At 38.9% G+C, this 21,418-nt stretch overlaps 5 protein-coding genes across 6 annotated transcripts; 3 read left to right on the top strand and 2 right to left on the bottom strand.

Annotated features, from left to right (window-relative positions):
* Positions 1-124: 124 nt before the first annotated feature.
* On the bottom strand, positions 125-946 carry LOC145501490 (uncharacterized). Its single transcript, XM_081480957.1, has one exon. The coding sequence runs from the start codon at positions 944-946 to the stop codon at positions 125-127; it is 822 nt and encodes a 273-aa protein (XP_081337083.1).
* Positions 947-1,902: 956 nt separating this feature from the next.
* Positions 1,903-2,982, top strand: LOC145501489 (uncharacterized). The gene has a single exon (XM_081480956.1). It carries the CDS (start codon positions 1,903-1,905, stop codon positions 2,980-2,982), a length of 1,080 nt encoding a protein of 359 aa, XP_081337082.1.
* A 4,558-nt stretch (positions 2,983-7,540) lies between these two features.
* On the top strand, positions 7,541-9,827 carry LOC145499657 (uncharacterized). Its single transcript, XM_081479172.1, has 4 exons — positions 7,541-8,901; positions 9,140-9,235; positions 9,386-9,523; positions 9,771-9,827. Exons 1-4 carry the CDS (start codon positions 8,327-8,329, stop codon positions 9,784-9,786), a joined length of 825 nt encoding a protein of 274 aa, XP_081335298.1. The 5' UTR covers positions 7,541-8,326; the 3' UTR covers positions 9,787-9,827.
* A 215-nt stretch (positions 9,828-10,042) lies between these two features.
* Positions 10,043-10,633, top strand: LOC145499659 (uncharacterized). Its single transcript, XM_081479176.1, has 2 exons — positions 10,043-10,254; positions 10,480-10,633. The coding sequence occupies exons 1-2, from the start codon at positions 10,043-10,045 to the stop codon at positions 10,631-10,633; spliced, it is 366 nt and encodes a 121-aa protein (XP_081335302.1).
* LOC145499658 (uncharacterized) lies at positions 10,335-14,664 on the bottom strand. 2 transcript variants are annotated; one of them, XM_081479175.1, is made up of 3 exons: positions 13,463-14,664; positions 12,446-12,752; positions 10,335-10,372 (listed from the first exon to the last, which is right to left on the bottom strand). In XM_081479175.1, the coding sequence occupies exons 1-3, from the start codon at positions 13,622-13,624 to the stop codon at positions 10,350-10,352; spliced, it is 492 nt and encodes a 163-aa protein (XP_081335301.1). In that variant the 5' UTR covers positions 13,625-14,664; the 3' UTR covers positions 10,335-10,349. The 2 variants fall into 2 exon arrangements, with proteins under 2 accessions (XP_081335301.1, XP_081335299.1); XM_081479173.1 differs by lacking the exon at positions 10,335-10,372 and having other exon boundaries at positions 12,366-12,752.
* Between the last annotated feature and the right edge of the window lie 6,754 nt (positions 14,665-21,418).

The raw sequence follows: 21,418 nt of genomic DNA, 5'->3' as shown, positions 1-21,418 counted from the left end.
TTCTGAAGATTCTAGTGAGCGTATAAATAAAAAACTACAAATTAAAATAAGGCTAAAATGCTATAATAAAAACTAAATAATAATAATAATAGCAATAGTGATAATAATAATAATAAAGTCAAAGTCAACATTGTTTGGTTTGGCCTTGGTCAGGTGGCAGGCTTTTCTTGAAGGCCGTCAAGTTTGGTGCATTTACTGTTTCATTGGCCAGGCTGTTCCACTCTCGTATCGTTCTCGGGAAAAACGAGTACATGTGGTAGTCCGTCTTTGAGCGGGGAATTTTGTACGCATCTGAATTTACGTGCCATGATCTCCTTTGAAGTGGAGTCATGAACTCTTGTGCGTCCATGGCTATCAAGCCTTTATGAATTTTATACATCATGCAGAGTCTAAGTGTCTGTCTCCTAGTTTGGAGGGAAGTCCAGCCGAGCTCATATAGCATGTCCCCTACGCTGGATGTGTTGTTGTATCTGCCAAGAACAAATCTCGCTGCCCGACGCTGCACCATCTCAAGCTTATAGATGTTTCCCTGTGTGTAAGGATCCCAAACGGTGCAGGCATACTCGAGGGTAGGTCGGATCAATGTTTTATAGGCAGTGGACTTGAGTGCAGTAGAGTTAATCTTTAGATTCCTTTTCAGGAATCCAAGAGTTCTATTAGCTTTACTCGAGATGGTGTCGATGTGTTTGTTCCATCTCAGGTCTGATGCTATAGTAACTCCAAGGTATTTGGCTGAGTCAGCCGTTGCTAATGTCTTACCATGAAGAATATAGTCATTTTGTACCATAGCACACTTGCGCCCTACTCTAAGTACTTCACAATTGTCTGGATGGAACTCCATTTTCCATAGGGTTTCCCATTCGGCTAATTTGTCGCCACACAGAAGGTAGGAAGGAAAACATCCCTCAGAAAAGATTTCGCCTGAACAATCGCTACAGCACCCCATCTCTGGAGAGGAAAGTTGAAAAATCCAAAGCGTCCATAGAGAAACTGGAAGCACACAGAACAAAGAAAACGTGCCCAAAAGATCTGCGCTACAACGTAAGAGTGAACATAGTGCCGGATGATGACTTCAAAAGTGACATCAAGCATATCCGGAGAGAAGCAGAACAAAAACTTATTGGAGCGCTCACACGCTACCACTACAGACGCGTGGAAAGCAACAAGATCAAGCTCAGTAAAGTTGAGCATAGACCGAACACTACCAGAGAGAAGAAAACGAACAATCCTGATCTAGTTAAGAACAGGCCACGTCCAGAAAGGCCAACTCGCACTGAGAATGTAATAGCTTTAGCCACCGAACTGACAGACAAAATCAAAAAAGTGGAAGAAATGATGAAAGCTTTAGACAATAAAAAGAGTGAATCTTATCCCTGTGTATTTTCTGACTGTTCAGGAAAAGGGAGGGAGAAAGAAAAGCGCAAAATCGTAAACAATAAACACCGAGAACGTAAAAGCAACAAGAGATTAAACATTAGAAGAAAAAACACTGAGTTGAACCAGAGGTACATAAAAAACCTCTCAAATTGCAAAATTTCAACTCACGAGACAAATTTACTATCAAGGGGTCTGAAATTTATCCAAACACCAATTCCAGATAAGAATCACGTCAGGCAACAACTGCTTCTAGACTTCAAACATTTCGCGAGACGAATGCGTCTCCGATACATTTTTAACAACAAAGATAGTGAATAGCACCCCTTCCACGTTAAATCGAACTGGGAACCTCCAGTTCAACCATCAGTTGCACTTGAAACATATTTAGAAGAAATTAAAGTACAACTCGCTGAGATCGAGATTACTAAGCCACGAAATAACCTGCCTTACCAAGAACGTATAGCACTGAAAGATTTGAAATCTAACACAGAAATAGTTATCAAAAAGGCAGACAAAGGATCCACAATGGTCATTATGAACAAACAAGATAAGATAACAGAGGGCCAAACTCAACTTGATGATAGAAAGAACTACATGCCCCTAGAAACACCAATGGTGAAGGAGACCTCACAAAAGGTCAAAGATTTAATTAATGAACTCCATTTAGGAAGTCACATAGACGCAAAGACCAAAGAATGGCTTTCTCAAACACCTAACCCACCGCGCATACCAGTGTTTTACACACGAACAAAGATTCACAAACTGACTCTTACTGGAAGACCAATAATTTCGGGCTGTGAAGGTCCAACAGAACGTATATCATCATTTATAGACCACATCCTCCAGCCTATTGCCAAAGCGCAAAAATTGTACCTCAAAGATACCAAAGATTTCATTAACTTTATAGAAAGGACAAAAGTCCAACAAAATATGATTCTAGTTTCAATGGATGTTACCAGCCTGTACACCAATATTCCCCAAGAGGAAGGGATAAACACTGTATGCATAGCATACGAAGACTTCTATAAGAACAACACTCCCATTCCTACAAATTCACTCCGCAACATGCTTAGACTTATACTTCAGGAGAACTCCTTCCATTTTAACGGAAGGAACTATCTCCAAACCCATGGTACCGCAATGGGGACAAAAATGGCAGTTGCTTTCGCGAACATTTTGATGTCCGCAGTAGAATCTAAAATTATCGGTAAAAGCAAGATAAAACCCATTGAGTGGAAGAGATACATAGATGACGTGTTCTCGTTGTGGAACACAAACAGAGAGGAAATAGATCAGTTTATTTCAGAAGCAAACAGGCACCATCCTACCATTAAATTCACGGCTGAAATATCAGAGAAAGAAATAAATTTCCTAGACACTACTGTCTTCAAAGGCGAGAGATTTAACAAAGATTCAATCTTTGATATCTGCACACACTTCAAGCCGACTGAGAAATTTCAATACACGCATTTCTCTTCCTGTCACGCTCCAGGTGTGAAAAAAGGTTTTATAAAAGGTGAAGCACTTAGGCTTCTGAGAACAAACTCTTCAAAAACAAGTTTTGAAGAAAAGATCAAAAATTTCAGATCAAATTTGCGTGTTTGAGGCTATCCAGAGAAACTGGTCAACAAAGTCCTCGCAGAAATCGAATTTAAAAACAGGAAGTCGGCACTACAACAGAAACCAAAATTGCAAAAGAGATTATTGCCGTTTGTCACACAATATAATCCATCAGTGCCCAATCTTAAAAGCATTTTATTGAGCAAATGGCATTTAATCCAAGATCAACCTCTGCTTAGAGAAATATACAGACCCTCCTTTCATCTCCTACAGGAGAGGAAAATCTCTGAAAGACATACTTGTTAGAGCTAAACTCTAAAGGTCAAAGACCATTTATCATGAAACAGTGGGAGTCGTGCTAGGCCTGTCAATCATTTTTTAAATCATCCTCGCAAAAAGCGAATTTAAAAACAGGAAGTCGGCACTACAACAGAAACCAAAATTGCAAAAGAGATTATTGCCTTTTGTCACACAATATAATCCATCAGTGCCCAATCTTAAAAGCATTTTAATGAGCAAATGGCATTTAATCCAAGATCAACCTCTGCTTAGAGAAATATACAGAGACCCTCCTTTCATCTCCTACAGGAGAGGAAAATCTCTGAAAGACATACTTGTTAGAGCTAAACTCTAAAGGTCAAAGACCGTTTATCACGAAACAGTGGGAGTCATGCTAGGCCTGTCAATCATTTTTTAAATCATTGAAATTTTTAAAATTACCTTAAGTCTCTCAAGGCAAGGCTCCCTCAAGATGAAATTTCATTTTCGATAAATGGTTAATAATATGTAATACTGTGCAGTTGACGTGAACATGAGGCAAAATAAATGTTGTTTCTACCAGGAGCTGTTTGTTGTACAGGTCTAAATTTTACTGTGATCCAGTCTGCTTTGAAGTTCTCTGGGCCATACTTTGATAGTTCATCATTACACTCTTGCAGAGAACCAATTTCGTTGACCAGAACACCAACACTTTTCAGAATCTGCTCAGTATTGCGCATCTTGCGATGCAAAGCACGAAGACACAGAGAAGACAAATCCTCATGAAGTAGGCATGTCGGGTCATCTCTCAATCCTTTAAAGCTTAAGTAATGATCCAGATAAGAACTGTAGCATTTTCTATTATTCTGTGGCAATACGCTTTCCCCACATCAAAACGGTTGTGTTTTCATACGTAGAATGAATCAACTGATGGAAAGAAGGTTTATGAAATAAAATGTATTTTAACTCTATTTTGAAAGGTAGTTTCCTTTGTGTTAAAACATTCAACCAATCACAACAGTCATAAACAAAGACAATAAAAGCTTCCAATTTTCCAATGTTCCCCACGTAGGATTACTGTGGTATTTAGACTCAGAACAGGTTTTGTTGAAAGGAAGATAGTTGATCAGTTACGCATTAATGTATAAACAGCTATCTGAAGTTTTGGTAGAGTTTATTGATTGAGCCAATCAGAAGTATGGTACAACAATAGCAAAATTGCACAAAAGTTAGCACCTTTTTGCATTCCTTGCCGCGTGGTGCTATCCTTCTTATATGGACCGATACTTAAGACAGGTAAAAGGATCAGTGCCATACATGTATATCAATCAAAAGCCAAAAACAACAGGAAAGAGGGAGAGCAAAAGTAAAACCTACTGGTTTTTACTCATATCACGCAAAATGAAGCAGACAAAGAAAATATAACACTTGCAGGGACAGGTTCTCATAATTCTGTGGTTGAATTTATTGATGGTTCTCATCCTAATTGCCACAAGGGTACTCTGGTTTAAATCCCTCTCTCCACAAAAATGTGCTTTACTAAACTTACAAATAAATCTTCACAGTGAATAAGAGAACTAATCTGTGGATGTCCACCAAAATCACAGTGTATCTTTTTATATTAATAATTACCTGCCGATGTTTGCTTTCACTTGAAGGAAATGCTCAAGGCAAACCTCATACCTTCCTAAATCACAATCACAAGCCTAGGAAATAATGTAAACATTGTTACCAGTAATAGCATTAACCAGAATTGCACAGAGCTGTCATTACCTTTGATGCAGTAAGGCTACGCAAAGAAGGGAGGTGTTCAAATACTCAAGATAGCCTTCATTGGCTGTTGCCTTTTAGTCATTTTTAAACTTTGAATAGCCAGCAATCTTCATTGCAGTAGTCAGTCGTAATAGCTGGTTGTTGGCTACTTATCATGATAGCTGCGTGGAAATGCTAATGTTTCTAGTCACAATAGTGACTACTCAGGGTCTGGCTTTTAGTCAATTAAAAGGTGGACATATTGAATGCATGTTTAACTCAACCATACAATTTTAAGAGATTAGGTGCATTGTCTACAAATTTCTTCACAAATTGGGATGCACAGACATCCCTGAGGCTTAAAGCATGATCTACATGTAGTCATCACCTGAGTTGTTATGCAATAAAATAATACTAAAAGTGTAATGCTCAAAAGATTCATTGTTTTGGGATTTCCACTTGCCAACTATCAGTTTTTGCATATTTATTAAACAATAACAGAATATTGCCTGTTTTATAAATGGTAAAATAAACTTACCCTTAACCTATTGACCCCTGTGCCGCCTGTAACTGCTCGTGTGAAAAACTCTTCTATTTCCCTGTGCCACCTGTAACCACCCGAAAAAGGCATGTGGAAACAATTGTCTTTCCTACCCTCCCTGAAGACTTTTTGGTTCTCCTATTGTTCTATTGTTCTTGAGGACAAGTAAACCAATCAGAATGTGCCTTCTGAGCATATTTTTAGGGGACTTAGAATCGTGCACTCAAAAAGTGCAGTTAATCATGGCGTGTTGTGGGCCAAATCTAAAAACTTCCAAGGTCTTGTTTTCATTCCTAACACAGATAAATTACTGATTTGGGTTTTAAAATAGAAAGGAAAAATACAAATCAATGTTTAGTGTAACGAAAGATAACGGTAAAATGTTGTCTTTAATGGCGCACAAACAGCGCTAGCCATTACATTGGGAAACTGACCGCAAGGCGCATAAATTACAAGACTGCATGTTAAATACCGCATATGTGCACGTGCACTTACGAAAATAACAACAATCATAATAACACCTAATTATGGGTATGCAATGGGTAATAACAATCATAATAACACCTAATTATGGGTATGCACAGTTCGTCACATTTAGGTGACCTCAGAATGGCGGATCAAGGAGTACAGAGTCCTCAAAACTTTCTGGTGAAGAAGTTTTCCTTGCTACAACGGCCGCAAAAACACGAAGATCAGAGTGCTTTCAAGTAAGTTTTGACAATAGATCGCAGATTTAACGCGGCTTTTCGGACTTAAGAAACAAAAATGGTAATGTACATTATTACTTCAAAGTTGAATTCAACTTTTGAAATGATTGGTAAAGCCACAGGTGTTAAAATGACTGCAAAAGCAGTCGGCCAAAACTCAAGCTTTCGTGTTAGTGTGAAGAATAATTTGAACATGCGGTTCATGCAGTGAAGTGCGTCTGCAAAATTTTGAACAATTTTTTGCTTTTAAATAGGTTTCTTCACATCAGCTTGAATGAAAATTTATTGTTATTGAACTTTCTTTCATATTTCTTTCATTTGGTTCCCTGTATTTGGGAATTTTGGGTTTTAGAAGTGAACAATAATTTGCACGCTGGATTTCTGCATATTTAATTTACAGCGACCTCCAGGTGCTTTGTTTATTTAGTTTATTTGCTTCGTTGAAATATTTTTTGGATTCTTATTCAGCTACCACAGAACCGCTGAGAAAAGAACAAAATGGCTACTAATTAACACAGTTGAAATACGACTGATCTCAAAATAATTCGCTTCTTTTTGTCATCTTTTTGATTTACGACTTTTATCTTTCTTTCACAGTGTCATAATATTTTTGTCGCATGGCGAAGAAATTACTTGATTTTGTGTTTTCAGATTGAGTTTTACATGAGTTCTTCGCACAGGCGGCCCAAGCTCACAATGTGAGGAGTTTTTTTTGATCTTTATGCGAAAGTTCAGCGCACGAAACGTGACACGGTTACCGCCGACATCTACTATTACACAACGACTGAGTTTGGTTACGCGAAACGTGACCTTCGCCTCGCAGTATGTGGTGGTGCTGTGTTACAACGGTTTGAATTTATAAAGGTTTGTATGGGGAAAAACGGTAATCGACATTATAGCTGAAATTTTGGTATTTTTGCAATAAAAATGACTCACCTCAATGCCTTGTTGTCTTTTCTATTGTCATCTCGCTTCTCAGCTCGATCCGAAGCCTTTTAAGCAAGTTGTCGCTTTTTGGTTTTCCTCTACTAAGAAAGGGTAAAGGCTACACACTCGATTCTGGACTGACCCCCACTCGAAGCGAAAAAAAAACCACTGAAATCCCACCAGCCGCCCCAATTCCTCCGCAGAATCATAGTACAGGTTTAAGCACTCCCTTGCAGTTAAATTCCAAGCCAAATTCATCTCCACAACGCACGATACAAAGCTGTGAATCGAAGAAAGCTAACCATCCGGAATCAGTGATCATGCTGCCGGCTCCATTCGTGGACACATTCAAAACCCGAGCGAAATGCCGGGTAACAAATTGACCCTGACCAGGGGAAGGGAGCGCACAGTTCTCGACAAGCCAGGTACTTTGCTCCATGGTTCTCTGGGAAGATTTTTGTCCAGGCCGCCGACGGAGCATTGTTGTGACAAGCCAATCAAAGCAATGACTAGACGTGTTTACAAATGTTGAAAAAAAGTTCTTCGTTCACACCGGCAATCTCAATCTAATCGTTGGATTGTCCGTGAAAGTTTTAACTAGCTTTGCTTTGGAGGATGTCTTCAAATTTTCAATGAAAAACGTGGTAAGTAATATTCGCTGTGTAAATGTTTAAATCGCATTTTGTAATTCACGTACAAGGCGTTTCAAAGTTCATTATATTATAGTTACTATATAAGCATATCAGCTGATCCAAAAATACTTTTTTGGTTAGGTTGTTATTGAACTTCGAACACTGCAAGGGTAGCCTTACAGCGGCGAGACACATTCTTAGCAATGCTCAGAATGACAAAGAAAATATTTACGGCTCCGTCAGTTCCCATAAAATCGGTCAATTGATAAAACAACTATGGGGAGACAAGGTCCCATTGGTGAAAAGAGGCTCGAGGAATCAAAGGCAGAATTTCTACCTTAACCTAAAGAAGAAATCGGTTGATGTTGCTGTGAAGTCAGCAAGCTGCACTACTTCCACTTTTCAAAGCAGATGTTGGCAGTTGGTAGAAGATCAAGGAACGAAAACTTCGTTTCATCGTTTCCTTCCTTGGTCATTTAAAAATCAAAGAGGCAGCATTGAATTAAGGATCGAGAAAGACGGGGAGAATTCAAGTCATCGCTTCTCATGGATGTGTTATTGATATCACAGACATGATAGACAAAAACCTAGTAAAATACTCCCTTATGGAAAGAGTGGATAAAAACTTCCAAATTCTTGACACTTGGACCGTCTGTAAGGGTGTACAAGTTAAGGAGGGCGAGGTCTTGAATAGTGTAATTCCCCATCAAAGTGGACTGTACAACAATGGACCAGTTGAAGAAAAAAGAGCTTTTTCCAACAAGTGCTCTCTACTTTGCAGTGCAGGAAAGCAGTGTTGTAACCAGTGCCAAAAGGTCAAACATAACAGCGATGAGAGAAATAAAAGGAAACTAGAACTGGGAGGAAAGGTACACCCCAAAACAAACAAACGCTTCATGTCTAAAGATGATTATGCAAAGCAACTACAACTGGAAAGGCAAGCAAGAATAAATGCTGTGAAACGCAAAAAATATTGGAAGGAAAAGTTTGCGGAAGAATGCTTGGAAATGACGGAAGACGACAATGCAGACTTGACAATAATGTTCCAAAGTGCCCACAATATCCCAGGGCACATGGTAGGCCTGTGGGAACAGCAAAAAGTGCTTCTGTCAAGCAAAAGCAAAAATGCCTATCGTTGGCATCCCAAGTTAGTTTTCAGTTTTTATGCTTGTTCAACTTAATTTTACAGTACAGGAATATCAAAGGGACTTATGAGAGGGAGATGGATGACAAAATGGAGGCACTTGATTGGAAATTTAAGTCACACCCTCCCCCCCCTTCCCCCCTCCCCTTCCATAAGTAATGAATGGGCCCTAAATTCAGATTTACTCGGCATACACAATTCAAAAATATACCTTATTTTGTATTATTTTGTATTATTACAGGGTGATGAGATTGTGTCTTGACCTCTACTGCAAGAATCCTCATGTGCTTGACCCTCTGCGACAGTTCTTAATTCTCCCCAGTAATAGAACAATTAGGTAGGGACATAAGTACTATTCAAAATAATATTTATTATAGGATAGTTATAATTTTAGGCTGTTGAAATCAGTTGTTGCAAAATGACACTGATACTTTTTGTCGGAAAAGTATATCAAATTATTTATTCATAATTTATATCCCTTTTACAGACTCTATAAGAACAAAGTCAAGGAATGTGCTGGTTGGGATGATAAAGTGCTGAAATGGTGCCTTGGTGCAGCTAAAGAAAACGGCTTGAAACCTGGAGATTATATGGATGGCTTTGCAATTGATGAGATGAAAATCCGGTAATATCTCAATTTTAGAAAACTGCACATGAATAATTACATCATCCTTAAACTATGCAACCAATAATATTTGAATAATAGATTTGGGGGCATTGCTTAGTAATATTTACTGCTCCAAATAATGTAATTAAATGTTACTGAGCTAAACAGTGCAGTGTATGCCAACACATGGTGAACAATGTTTTTAATTAACATGTACAAACAAAATTTGTAAATATCTGTCTTCCACATTTGTTTTTAAATTCAGGAAAACCTTGAAATAATGACTGAAGGTGGCAAGCACAAGATGGTAGGCTTTGTCGACTTGGGGAAGAATCATGATCTAATGAGGGATTTGTCAGGTATAATTTTAAATGTCTTGAAATAACATTGAGGTCTTGAAAGGACTAACATGAACAAAGTCTTTGACTATATTATTGTTAGTGAATGCTGAGTTGACTTTAGATGTGGATATAAAGCCAAATTCTGAAATAAAATGGCAAATCTATACATCAGCCTGTAAATGTTGATAATCTTTACATGGTATATACAAGTCTAACTGAAGGAGTTCCATTTCTTCCAGGTCAGGACAGTAATCCAGAACTGGCAACTCATGTTCTGCAGTTCATATTCATAAGCGACAGTGGTTTCAGGTTTCCAGTTGCACAGTGGCCATCTGGGAACTGCACCCCAAGTGATTTATATCATCTGTTCTGGGAAGGAGTCCTGAGAATGTTGGAAATTGGATTTCAGTAAGTAAAGCAAATTTCTTTTCTTCTACTATAGTCAATACATTCCTAATTAATTACTAACCTTGTGAAAGTATTACTTGCCTGAATATCCTTGATCATTCTGGTGTTGACCTTGGGGCTGAAAACATAACATAAATCATAAGCCCTGATTGAATAAAATATATATATATGACTCCACCTAGCCATTATGCAAAGGCAAATTAAAATGTGTTGTTTTCTTATTAGGATTTACTGGTGTGTGTTGGATGGTGCTGACTGTAACAGGCAGTTTATCAAAATTCATTTCAAGAATAAAGATCCTGTTGAAAGAAAATTTATGACGACAAATCTATACACTGGTGAACCTATGATCTTCATTATGGATCCAAAGGTAAATTGAGGTTAAAATGAACCCCAACAACTTTGATTTGCATTTCCTTTGCTTAAAGATTGTGATCATGGTAATTGGAATTATGGTTCAAAAGATGTAAAACTTTTCAAACCAATTAACATTTATTCAATATCTATTTATCTATTTATTTTTTTCGTAACTTATTAGTAAATTAGTTTTACACTACAACCAGAGTTTTGATCCAGGATTTTAATTTTATTTATTGCCATTTTCAGAATTCATTGTATATTTTTAATAACCAAAATGAAGAACATTCAATTTTCTAGCTGGTATTGAATTTAATTCCACATGCATTCTGTCAAAACCTGCATGTACACAGCCTCTTCTTATTGTCTTTTTTCTCCTTTTGCCTTCTTTGACAGCACAATATAGAGAAAATCCGCAATAATATTCAAAAGAGTAACATAAGTGGCAAGCCACGCTGCCTGACCATTGACGGAAAAACAATCACATGGCAACAATTCAAAGATGCATATGAGTGGGACCAGCAAAGCTTCTCCCTACCATTGCATGAAAAACTTACACCACAGCATTTTGATTTGGATTCTGCTTCAGTGATGAGGAATAAACTAGCAGAAGATGTATTGGACATGAAGATGTTGTTCTTGATGCAGGTGAACACTATGGGGAATTAACTGTTTTACTTTCTGTTTTCCCAATGTTGATGTGAAAGGTTTAAATCAGTACAAACTATACCTTCAACATCCTTTTAATGTTTTATCATAACCCATAATTATACATGCATGTACACAATCACAATTATAACTGGTCAACCCTATACTTATAGTTTTGTAAATATCTTTGCAGAAATATCAAGAGCACACACAAGATGCATCACTGGATGCAGTGGTTGATCTACTACAACACACCAGTGAGATGGTTAGCTTGTTTAATGACAGGCTTTACATCTCTTCCACTGAGGACAACCGTCTACACAGGCTTAATGAATTCCACCAATGGATCTCCCAGTGGGCAAAAGCAACAGAAAATCAAAAAAATCATTTTATCTCCACCAAACTACATTTTGATTTACAATCCATGTGCCTTGGCTTTCAGTCTAGGGTCCACTTTAAGTTACTTAAAGATCAAAATGCAGTCATCAAGCCTGCAATAGTGAACCAAGACTGTGTAGAAAATCACTTCTGCCAAGTCTGTTCATGTAATGGCCAAAATGATAATCCCACCTTTCTGCAACAGCAATCTACTCAAAACTCTATCAGACTTGGACAGACAACTATCAGCCCTAAGAGTAATGCATCTTGCCAGGGTAGTAATAATAACACAAGGCCTTCAATAGCAAGTTCTAAGTAGTAAAATCTTTGTTTTTCGTTGAATGGTTACGTCTGCATACAAGCCAAGTGACTCACCTGCCCAAAGCTCATCCCAGTTTCTGTGGCATGAAGCGACTAGGAGTATTTTTAATCCCCCCCCCCTCTCCCCTGGGTGAGATGCTAGTCCATCACAGGCTTACTCCGCAAGATAAAATTCAGGGCTACCCATTTATACACCTGGGTGGAGAGAGGCACCGTGAGAGTAAAGTATCTTGCCCAAGAACACATCACAGTGGCCCCGGCCAGGGCTCGACCCCAGACCACTCATTCCGGAGTCAAGCGAACTAACCATGAGGCCTCCTAGTTTTTTTTCAGTGACTACTGTTTCTCTTTTGGTAAAATTATGAGGGCAAATTAAATATTTTACGTATTACACTGTTAATGACTTTTCATTTTGAACGGATTTTAATGAGGAAACATTTTGATGAGGAAAAGAGAATGTGAGTCAACATAATCAGAAATATGTTACCTCTCACTAAACATATTCTGATGTGTCCATCGCTTTCAGACCTGTCTACCACCCTGAAAATCCTGTCGTCTAATGTCACTGTGAAGGGCACATGTGGATTGTTTGCAATCACTTCAAAAAGGGCTTTAGCTAAAACTTGCTTTGTTGCTCTTTCAGACAGTGGGTTTCCGTATGCTTCACAAAGTGCCAGCAATTCACTTTTTAGATACACCCGAGCAAGAGATGCATGATCACTGTGTTGTTGAGTGAAGGCAATCAGCCTCCCATGTGAGACTGCTTTGTGTTGGCTTTGGTCTTTGAGAATGGCCTGTAAAGAAATGTTCCCCTATTCAATACGACATTGCAAAACTTGAAAAGGCCGTAGTCAGTCGATAGACAGATAGCTTAATCAAGTGTCAGTATACACCAGCATTAAAGTAATGTGCAGTTGAGTGTTAAATGGAAATCACATTTGTTTTGATTTTGTATAAAATTTTACATTTCTTTTTCAACTTCTACCAATCACGATTCGATATCATATGTTAAGTCACATTGCACTTTTCAGTACTCTTTTGTGATAGGTCAGAGTGTCTGGCTGGGGAAGGTGATCAGAAATCTGGGAAGGACCCAGATGTTTTGTATTATTATCTGTTCAGTTATCCTGTGCTAAAAGTTTTAGGTATTTCAATTATTTCATGTAGAAATAGAGGGGCAAAACATTACAATTAAAAATTGTTACAAGTTTTTGTATTATAAAATGTAGAGCCTTTCTCGTAATCCTCTTAAGAAACATGCAAGAGGTCCAGCTCATTTTCTTTATACTGGTAGTAGTAATTCCCTTTGGCCCAAATATTATTAGCACATTTTTTTACTCCACGAGAAGAAGTAGAATCAATAAACACATAATTTAATTAAAGTAAAAACTTGATTTGATGTTGGATTTTCGATCATAGAACCAAACAAATGTATTTAATGTTCAGTATCATGTATGAAAACTCACATCTGGAAGATGAAAGGCTCTAGATCTAAAATAAATACCTGGAATGGCACACTGTCTGTTTTCTCTTTGTTTTTCTCTCGTCTCTGAAGTACCCGCTTCCGTAGTTCTGCGCTCCTCTGGATTGAACATTCCCTTCTGAAGTCCCTCAGAAACTGAGCTGCACCCATGTTTATGTAATACATCAAAATGGTTTGCAACATCTTTCCAATCAGTTCCTGTTAAGAAAAAATTTAACATGTAACTAGTAATCGAGACACCAAGAGGCGCCATTTTGTAAAAATGGTCACTTGGTTCCAGTGTTTGTCATTCAAGCCTCATTGCAATTGAACGCACGATACAAGGGCGTTTTCATTTCAGATCCTTATACTGTACAAAGTAGAATGACTTTTTACTCTGATTAACCTTGACACCAGCAATTTGAACTTTCCAAAATTATTTCGAACACATATCTACATAGTGCATACAGCCGGGCTCATTACCTTGTTTTCCTTGACATCCACATCATGAAAGCAGGAGTACCAACTCGTCTTTAATGTTTCATCAGCATTCAGTTCAGCTAACGCAACCTCCACCATTTTATCGCGTTCTTTCTTAAGAATCTGTCGATTGAGAAGTTTCACCCGTTTTTTCTCCAGTTCCAGAAAGAAAAGGTATCCGTGATCTGAAATGTGCAGAAGTCCTCTCTGACGGTACTGCCTTCCTTCGGTGACTTTGAGCGTCTCCGGAAACTTTCATTTTTCTTCAACATAGGGCTGAATGACATTCTCCTCCAGTAGTTCGCAAATGAGTTGTTGCTTCTTTACTGAGGCCAGGGTCGACACTGAATGACAGATGTGGCTGTTTTGATCGTCTTGCCTGAGAGGTTTTTGACAATATGATAGAATATACACTTCAAACCGTAACAGATAAGTTTGTCATCTCCATATAGCTCATGAGTATTTAACTCAGTCCCCGTACACTGAGTTAACAACACGAATAACCTCTGAGGTCAGGGGTCACCTGATATGTCATTACTTTTCCCCAGTGTCAAATTACACGCATAACATCGTATTGAATATCACGACATTTATTTCAATCATTTAAAATCTATTTTAAGACATTTCGATTAAAAAAGAATGAAAAAGTAACATTTCGACATAAATGTTAGCTTCTATGATATCGTTCATAGATGCTTGATACCCTATTTTCAACAATGAATGCAGGATTAAGGATTCTCTCTGATGTCGACATGACTCATAGTGTTTTGTAGCCCAGTTTGGCAAGGTCTAACAAAGTCCACTTCTCTAATGACCTAGTGCATCGTTCTAATGACAGGTGTTTTTCTAGAGAAGAGAGCCTTTGGAATACCTTAACCAGGGCTGTCATTAAGTTTTGAAGCAGCCGTTGCATGTAAGTTATCACCCGTAGCAGTGAAATACGTGACCAACGGCCACATGTTCCGAAGGCCCGAAAGGGCCTGAGCATCTAGGGGGTCTGGGGGCATGCCCCCCAGAAATTTTTTGAACACGAAACCCCTGGAAATGCATTTTCCTGCTTTCTAGGGCATGAAAATGGCAATTTTCCTAATCGAAAATGCTGATAAAACAGAGTGATATGTTATAGTACATCATCAGCAAATAGTGAAATAACATCTTTGTTGCACCAACCTATGCAAGTGGTCCTTATTTTAGTACTGTTTGTTTTTCACAGTGCATAATTTCAAATTCAGGCACCTTAATTTACAGAGATCAAATGAACAAAGTTATAAAATATCTCCAACAGACTCGAGTGTTCCCTGTTTAAAAAAAAAATAAATAAGACAGTCCATAGTCAGCAATATGGTTTGATGTTTGCTAGCAGTTATAATAATTCGTTATTATGGTCAAATGAATAAAACGGGAGTGAAACCGGAAATAAAAATTATTATATCATCTCTACCTTACCGAGCTATCTTACCGTTAGAGGAGCTCAAATAAGCTGGATCAGACATTAAACATCTCTGTCCGTTACAGTGGTAATAAGAATGAAATGCTTTACAATTTCTAGACTCGGGAAATTTTTCTTCCACTCTTTGTATCATAGTACTCAGTTCTACAGGCTGCCCATGTGCGGCTGAAGTACTTGCAGTACTTGAAGCTGGATCGTTGGTATTTGTCGACCGCCTCAACCGGCTGTTTTGTGAGCTTCCTCATTTCCATCGGTCCGTTGGGATTTTGAAAAAAATCTGTCGATCCCAGGCTGTTTTGACGTGGGTTCTTTTCTCTTATTCATATTAAAACATAACTTTCTCTACACACGCGCGGGACCAAACACGATCGATCAGCCTGGACAACACTCTACATCGGTCGGCGGAATTTCTCAAAAGGTAGGAGCAACGCATTGCGTAATAAGTTCTGCTGCTTAAAATGGCGTCTAAATGTAATTCACGGCGATAAAGCAAACTGAAAGTTCATCTCCAGAGTAAAATATAAATAGTAGAACCAAGGAGGCAAGACACCAAGAAACAGTTATGTTTATTTCAATAGGTAAATGTTTAAAAATAAATGAGGTAAGTGAAGCATGTTCCTACCATCAATCGACATCTTCACCCGTAACATCAAGTGAACTCAGCCGCAACAGGTGTTACGGGTTACGGCCCTTAATGACAGCCCTGTTAACACACCCATCTTGAGGGCAGGCAAAGATTGACGTTGCTTCTTCAGCAGCTACGTGGGTCTGATTGGGCAGCCTCTCAGCTGGGTTCTCCTTCTCTGAGCGTTTTGTGCCTAGGGATTTGAATCCACCAGGGGAAAATTCTGACATAAGCCAACTGTTATTAGGCTCTGAAATGGGAGCGATAAGACACTATCAAATACATTCCATTACATCGTTGAGCTACTAATCTATAATCCTTGACTTTTTAAGAACTTGTGGAAGAGAGATTCCTTGTTTGGCGGTTAGGTACAGGCAAGTATGAGTGACATGCATTAATGTATGGAAACGGATGAATTTGATTAATGACTTGACATCTACATCTTTGAAAACCAGTTTTGTATTGAAATATAACCAATTTAACTGTACGCTGTGAGCCAAAAAATTGAGGTGGTGGTCAGTGGTAAAATATAGCTTATCATTTGAAATTAAAGAAATGATTTTAAACAGCAAATAAATAAAACCCCATAATATATTTTCCATCTACAGTAGTTACCTGATGATGTTTTCTCCAGCACGATCTCTTTACCCATTCCAACGCCATACATGCGGCAAGCTGTAATGCTGTCACCGTGAAATGCAAAATTGTTAAGCTTGCTGATAGTGGGGATCTTTCTGCTGTCTTCTACCAAATCTTCAATGGTCTCCATTGAAACAACCCGCACCCCATCTATCCTCCTGTGTGAAGGAAGAGCATCTTTGAGCTGATGTGCTGTAGTTACATCATTCCTTTTGTCGATAAAGATTCTGAAATGAGATTTGCATGTTGTTGCTAACCTATCAGCAGCACCTTTTCCGCCTTTTGGGTCAGAAAAGTCAATACGGTGTATCTTGACGCCGGTAGAGGCTGATATCACTGGGCAAGAAAGAATGGTTGAAGATGAGTGATAACAGCCGGCGTTGTCTTGTCGTAAATATGCTCTGCTAACTTCTTTGTTGTCCAGCTTAATGGTGCTGAGTACATCTTGCATTATTTTCACCACTGAGGAACTTTCTTGATTGCATGACTCGATATGAATAAAGCCATGCCACTGGAGCACACCATCCAGGCGACGGTACACCACAGAGATATGTCAAGAGATCCCTCGCTTACCAAACCAGTCTGCCTGAGATTCTTGATATCTCTGCAGCAGAAATTTCATTGCCCAGTCGTTGACAATTAAGATGTTCTGCTTGTCAAGTTGTTCCAAAACATCTAACCATGCCCGGTCTTGGTTACCGATCTCAAGATATGACTTTTCCAGGAGAGGATGGCACGTTGTGCTGTCTGGAACAGAAACACAGCTTTGTCCTTTTCATCATCCGATAGAAATTTTGCTTCGCTGAGGATGCGTTCAATCTCTGTCAGGTTTTCAAGAAGAGTTTGGCATCTGTCACACCTGTCCGTGTGGTCGTGGTCTCAACGTTGCTGATAATGTACTTCGGTACTGTCGCTAAGAGCAAGCACTGGACAGTGGTCTGCAACTTCAGAGGGGCTGCTACTGTGAACCTGTTGATAACACAAAGTTTTAACATAAGCCCAATATATATAATCAGCTAAACAAAAGGCAGGAAAGTTAATAGTTAATTTAACGAGCTCAACACTTTATTTTGTTTCAAGCGACAGGGTTGAATTTCTCCCCTCTTCTTTTATTCGAATGTGCAATAGTTATTACCTAAATTAACTTGTGAATACCTTGAAGTCTCCTTTTAGATACAACTTGTCAGTCTTGAGAGCTTGGGCAATCCTCGTCTTCCACTCCTTGCCTGGACCAAGGCGAGAAATTTGGCGGACAATAACAGATAGGTCATCAAATGCGCATGCACCTTCGGCTGCAAAATAGTCCAACCCCTCTGGAGATTTTCTTACAGAAGCACTGCATTTGGAGAGAACCCGCAGCATTGTTGACTCACTGAATGGCTTGAAGTTAGTTTCCATACAGTACTGTTTATATTGCTGTACCACCCTCTGTGGTATCATCAGGCAAATCACGTTGGGCACTTCGATTAAGTCACCTGAAGAAAGCTTCAAATGTTTTTGACCAAATGGAAGGTCTTGCACTAGGTGCGGACTCGTAATGAAACCGAGGAAGCGATTGAGTTGACTTAAGTCCACTTGAATCCTCGTAGTGGTCTGTTGTGGTACTTGAGCTCCTTTGCCAAACTGCAGTTGATAAAGCTTAGCCATAGTGAAGCGGTACTTTGTGAGACCTGAAACGTACTGACAAATGTCATTGAAGCTTGCAACCCCAGTCATGATACAAAGGACCTGCCTGCGAGTGTCCCAGCTGGATGCGTTGTGGTACGCTTCAGCTAAGGCCTGTAAATATGATTGTTCTGAAGGTGATAACTTGTCAACACCCAGAGCCTCGTTCATAGCCGAAGAAGAAGTTAGGTTTTGCCACAAAATGCCAGCATTTTCAGGAGAAACTGTCTTCAAAACAGCTGATACTATTTCAGTGGCTCTGTTGGTTTGGCGTAGCTTTGTGCTTTCAGTTAAATTGCTCCAGTTCATCCACAGTTTTCCAAGTGGTTCAAGTTTGCATGACAAAAGGAACTAATTTAGGAACTCATTTAGCTTTCCTTGTGGTTCATTTGATGTTATAGGCGCAGATTCGTCACTATAATTTGATGCAGTGCTTGCCGTGTCAGGTGACACAAAGGTCTCGTTGGTGATTTTAAGTTGGCCAAATGTTTCTACAAAATCCTCGATAGACTGTTCACTTTCACTTTCCTCGCAGATGACATCTTGCCACCCTAAAAGATAAGGTAGTAGATATACAAGAAAAATCGTATTATCAACGTGGCTTTTTACACATTATCGCCTCTATCTCCATTTACTAGTTTAATTATTCAGGTGAGTATAGAGTTGCACGCGTTCTGATTGGTCGACAATTACGTCACATCTTGCTATGATGACCCCGTGCGAGGTTATTGTAATACTGCAGCAATAAGTTTCAAAATGGCTGTCACGCAAAGAGGCTACGAAACAACAAAGAAAATGAAAGAATGATACAGTTGCTCTGATAATCAACATTATACTTGAACGGTTATTTTCCTCAGGCTCAGTGAATATTGTGGAATAAACCCTAAGACGAAATCAAGTCTTTGATTGTTAATTGTCACAATCAGTATCGTTATTATGATCATACTATTCGAAAAGGGTCCTGGGAACCTGGAAACAAGCTAGTTGGGGTAAGACAATAGTGAAGCACGCAAGTGACGTTATAACTCAGACAAACAAAACAGAATGGTGGAAGATTTGAAGCTTTCTTCAGGCGCGTAAGCTAGTGTTCCTAAAACAATTTTAAAACGAAAATTCGTCTTTCATTTTCCCCCAATTTCTCTCAGAAAATGCTTATGTTGTCTGACTCTCGCTGGGTTCCAATAATTTGCATTCTATTTTTTTGACTTCCTGCGTTTCGCGTATTACAAGAAACAAAAACTAGTTTAGTGAATCAAGAACAACTGCGCAGTAGAATAAACATGTGGTTTAGCACACTTGGCTAGTTGAAATCTTATGTAAGACATTATAAAACAAAAAGAATGCCGTTACTTGCCACCTTTGCCATCGAACGTAAGCCAATACTCGGCGAGGACTTAAGGTTTCTGTTTTTTGTAGAAGTAGGATTTTTTGTCTATTTTTTTGGGAGGTTTTATTGAGAATTCGATAAAAACAAAACAAAATATTGGGCAAGCCTGCATTTGCCATTTCCAGTTTAACGTCCTGCGTAAACTCTATGTTAAACGGTACTGTTTGAAGACGAGTACACAAATGTGTCCTTTTTACTCACCACTACTTCTACAAAAGGTTCCACACATGACTGCATTTCTATTTCTGGTACGACCGTTTTTTCCTGCTCTTCTTGGCTGACTTCTACCAAGTGTTGCTTGCACATCTTACATATTGCTAAAATAAGAAAAACAAATCCGCCATTAATGCCACATTTCCTTCCATGTATTCTCAGTCTTACTTGACCCCTCTAATAGATGTTTGGTACAAAATGAAACAACATTTAACTTACGAGTTCCAACTGGAATGAGCTTTCCTGTAGCTCTCAATACAAATGCAGATTGCATGCTGTCCAATCGGCGATCGCCCTTAACTGTGTCTGTTCTATGTGCAGTTATTTCTGTGGGAACGCTACATCTCACTTTAGAGCATCTCCACCGAATACCAAATTCTGCTCTATGACGGGGACATATTGTCATAGACTTGTGGGACTCCTCCACTGAAAAAATCCCTGAAATACAATAATGTCAACGATATTTCACATGTGTTCCTGCCTATTAGAGGTGAAAATAAATTTAGAACCTCTTTAGGAGTGTTTTTGAAAAATTTCTCCTGCACAGCCATCATTTTTATGAGGGAGTACGCCCCTTGAGCCTTGTCTATACATGTATGTTACATTCTTGCTGCTTTTATATATGTGTGTGTGTCTGTTGGGGAGGGGGGAGAGGGGGAGGGCACTATTTTCTGTAGTATTAGCAGTCGACTTTTGATATTACTTTTCTGGGGGGTGGGGTGGGGTGATCTAAACTAATCATAACAGCGAAAATGAGCGTCGTGAGTGAAACTGATAAAAAACACAGAAACACAGGCTGTCTCATTTTAGTTATAGTTAGCAAAGGCTGGTGATATACTAGCAGCAAGAGCGAAGCGTAATTTTCGCATTTTCAGCTCGCTCCTTGTGCCTCTGAATCAGGCAAGCACTCTTACCGAAATTTGAGCTAAATTAAAGACAGTATGAGAATTAATTTTTCAAATTATATCAAGGAAAACAGGAGCCTTACCTGCTCTGGCTAACAACAATTTGAATTCACTGTCAAGGGCGTTATCTCCACTTAGTCCATGTAATTGGTATTGTAATGACGGGCAGCCATGGTTTTCGTTATTTTTGCTTTGTTTTTCCTTTTCATCGGTTCCACTGGTGTTTCAAACTATATCAAGTCATGTCTAACCACCGAGAATGTATTCTGGAGCAACTTCTTGGTGAGGAAAGTTGCCACGTCTGCAGAGAAACCAGGTTTTGCTATCTGGTTTAGGCCAACTTTGCGTTATGGATTATCTACAGCTCATCCTACAAACAATAGGGCAGATTCCTCGCCTTGTAAGTTATTCTCATTTTGGCAACTTAGGCATATCGCAACAATCTTTTCAAGCGCCAAAGTTGGAATTTTAACATGTGAGCAGAATTTTAAGCGTTGCAAACACCCTTGTTTGTATTACTCAAATTCATCTGTGACATTTCACTGCATTTTGGAGGGTGACTTGGTGTTTAAATTGAATCCTGGGCCTAACAATGGTGACCAATCAACTATTCAACCACGTTGTCCTCGTCGAC

Source organism: Orbicella franksi, chromosome 10 (genome assembly GCF_964199315.1).
Source record: "Orbicella franksi chromosome 10, jaOrbFran1.1, whole genome shotgun sequence".
NCBI classification, from domain to species: Eukaryota; Metazoa; Cnidaria; class Anthozoa; order Scleractinia; family Merulinidae; genus Orbicella; species Orbicella franksi.
This window is presented reverse-complemented; position numbering and strand designations above follow the sequence as displayed.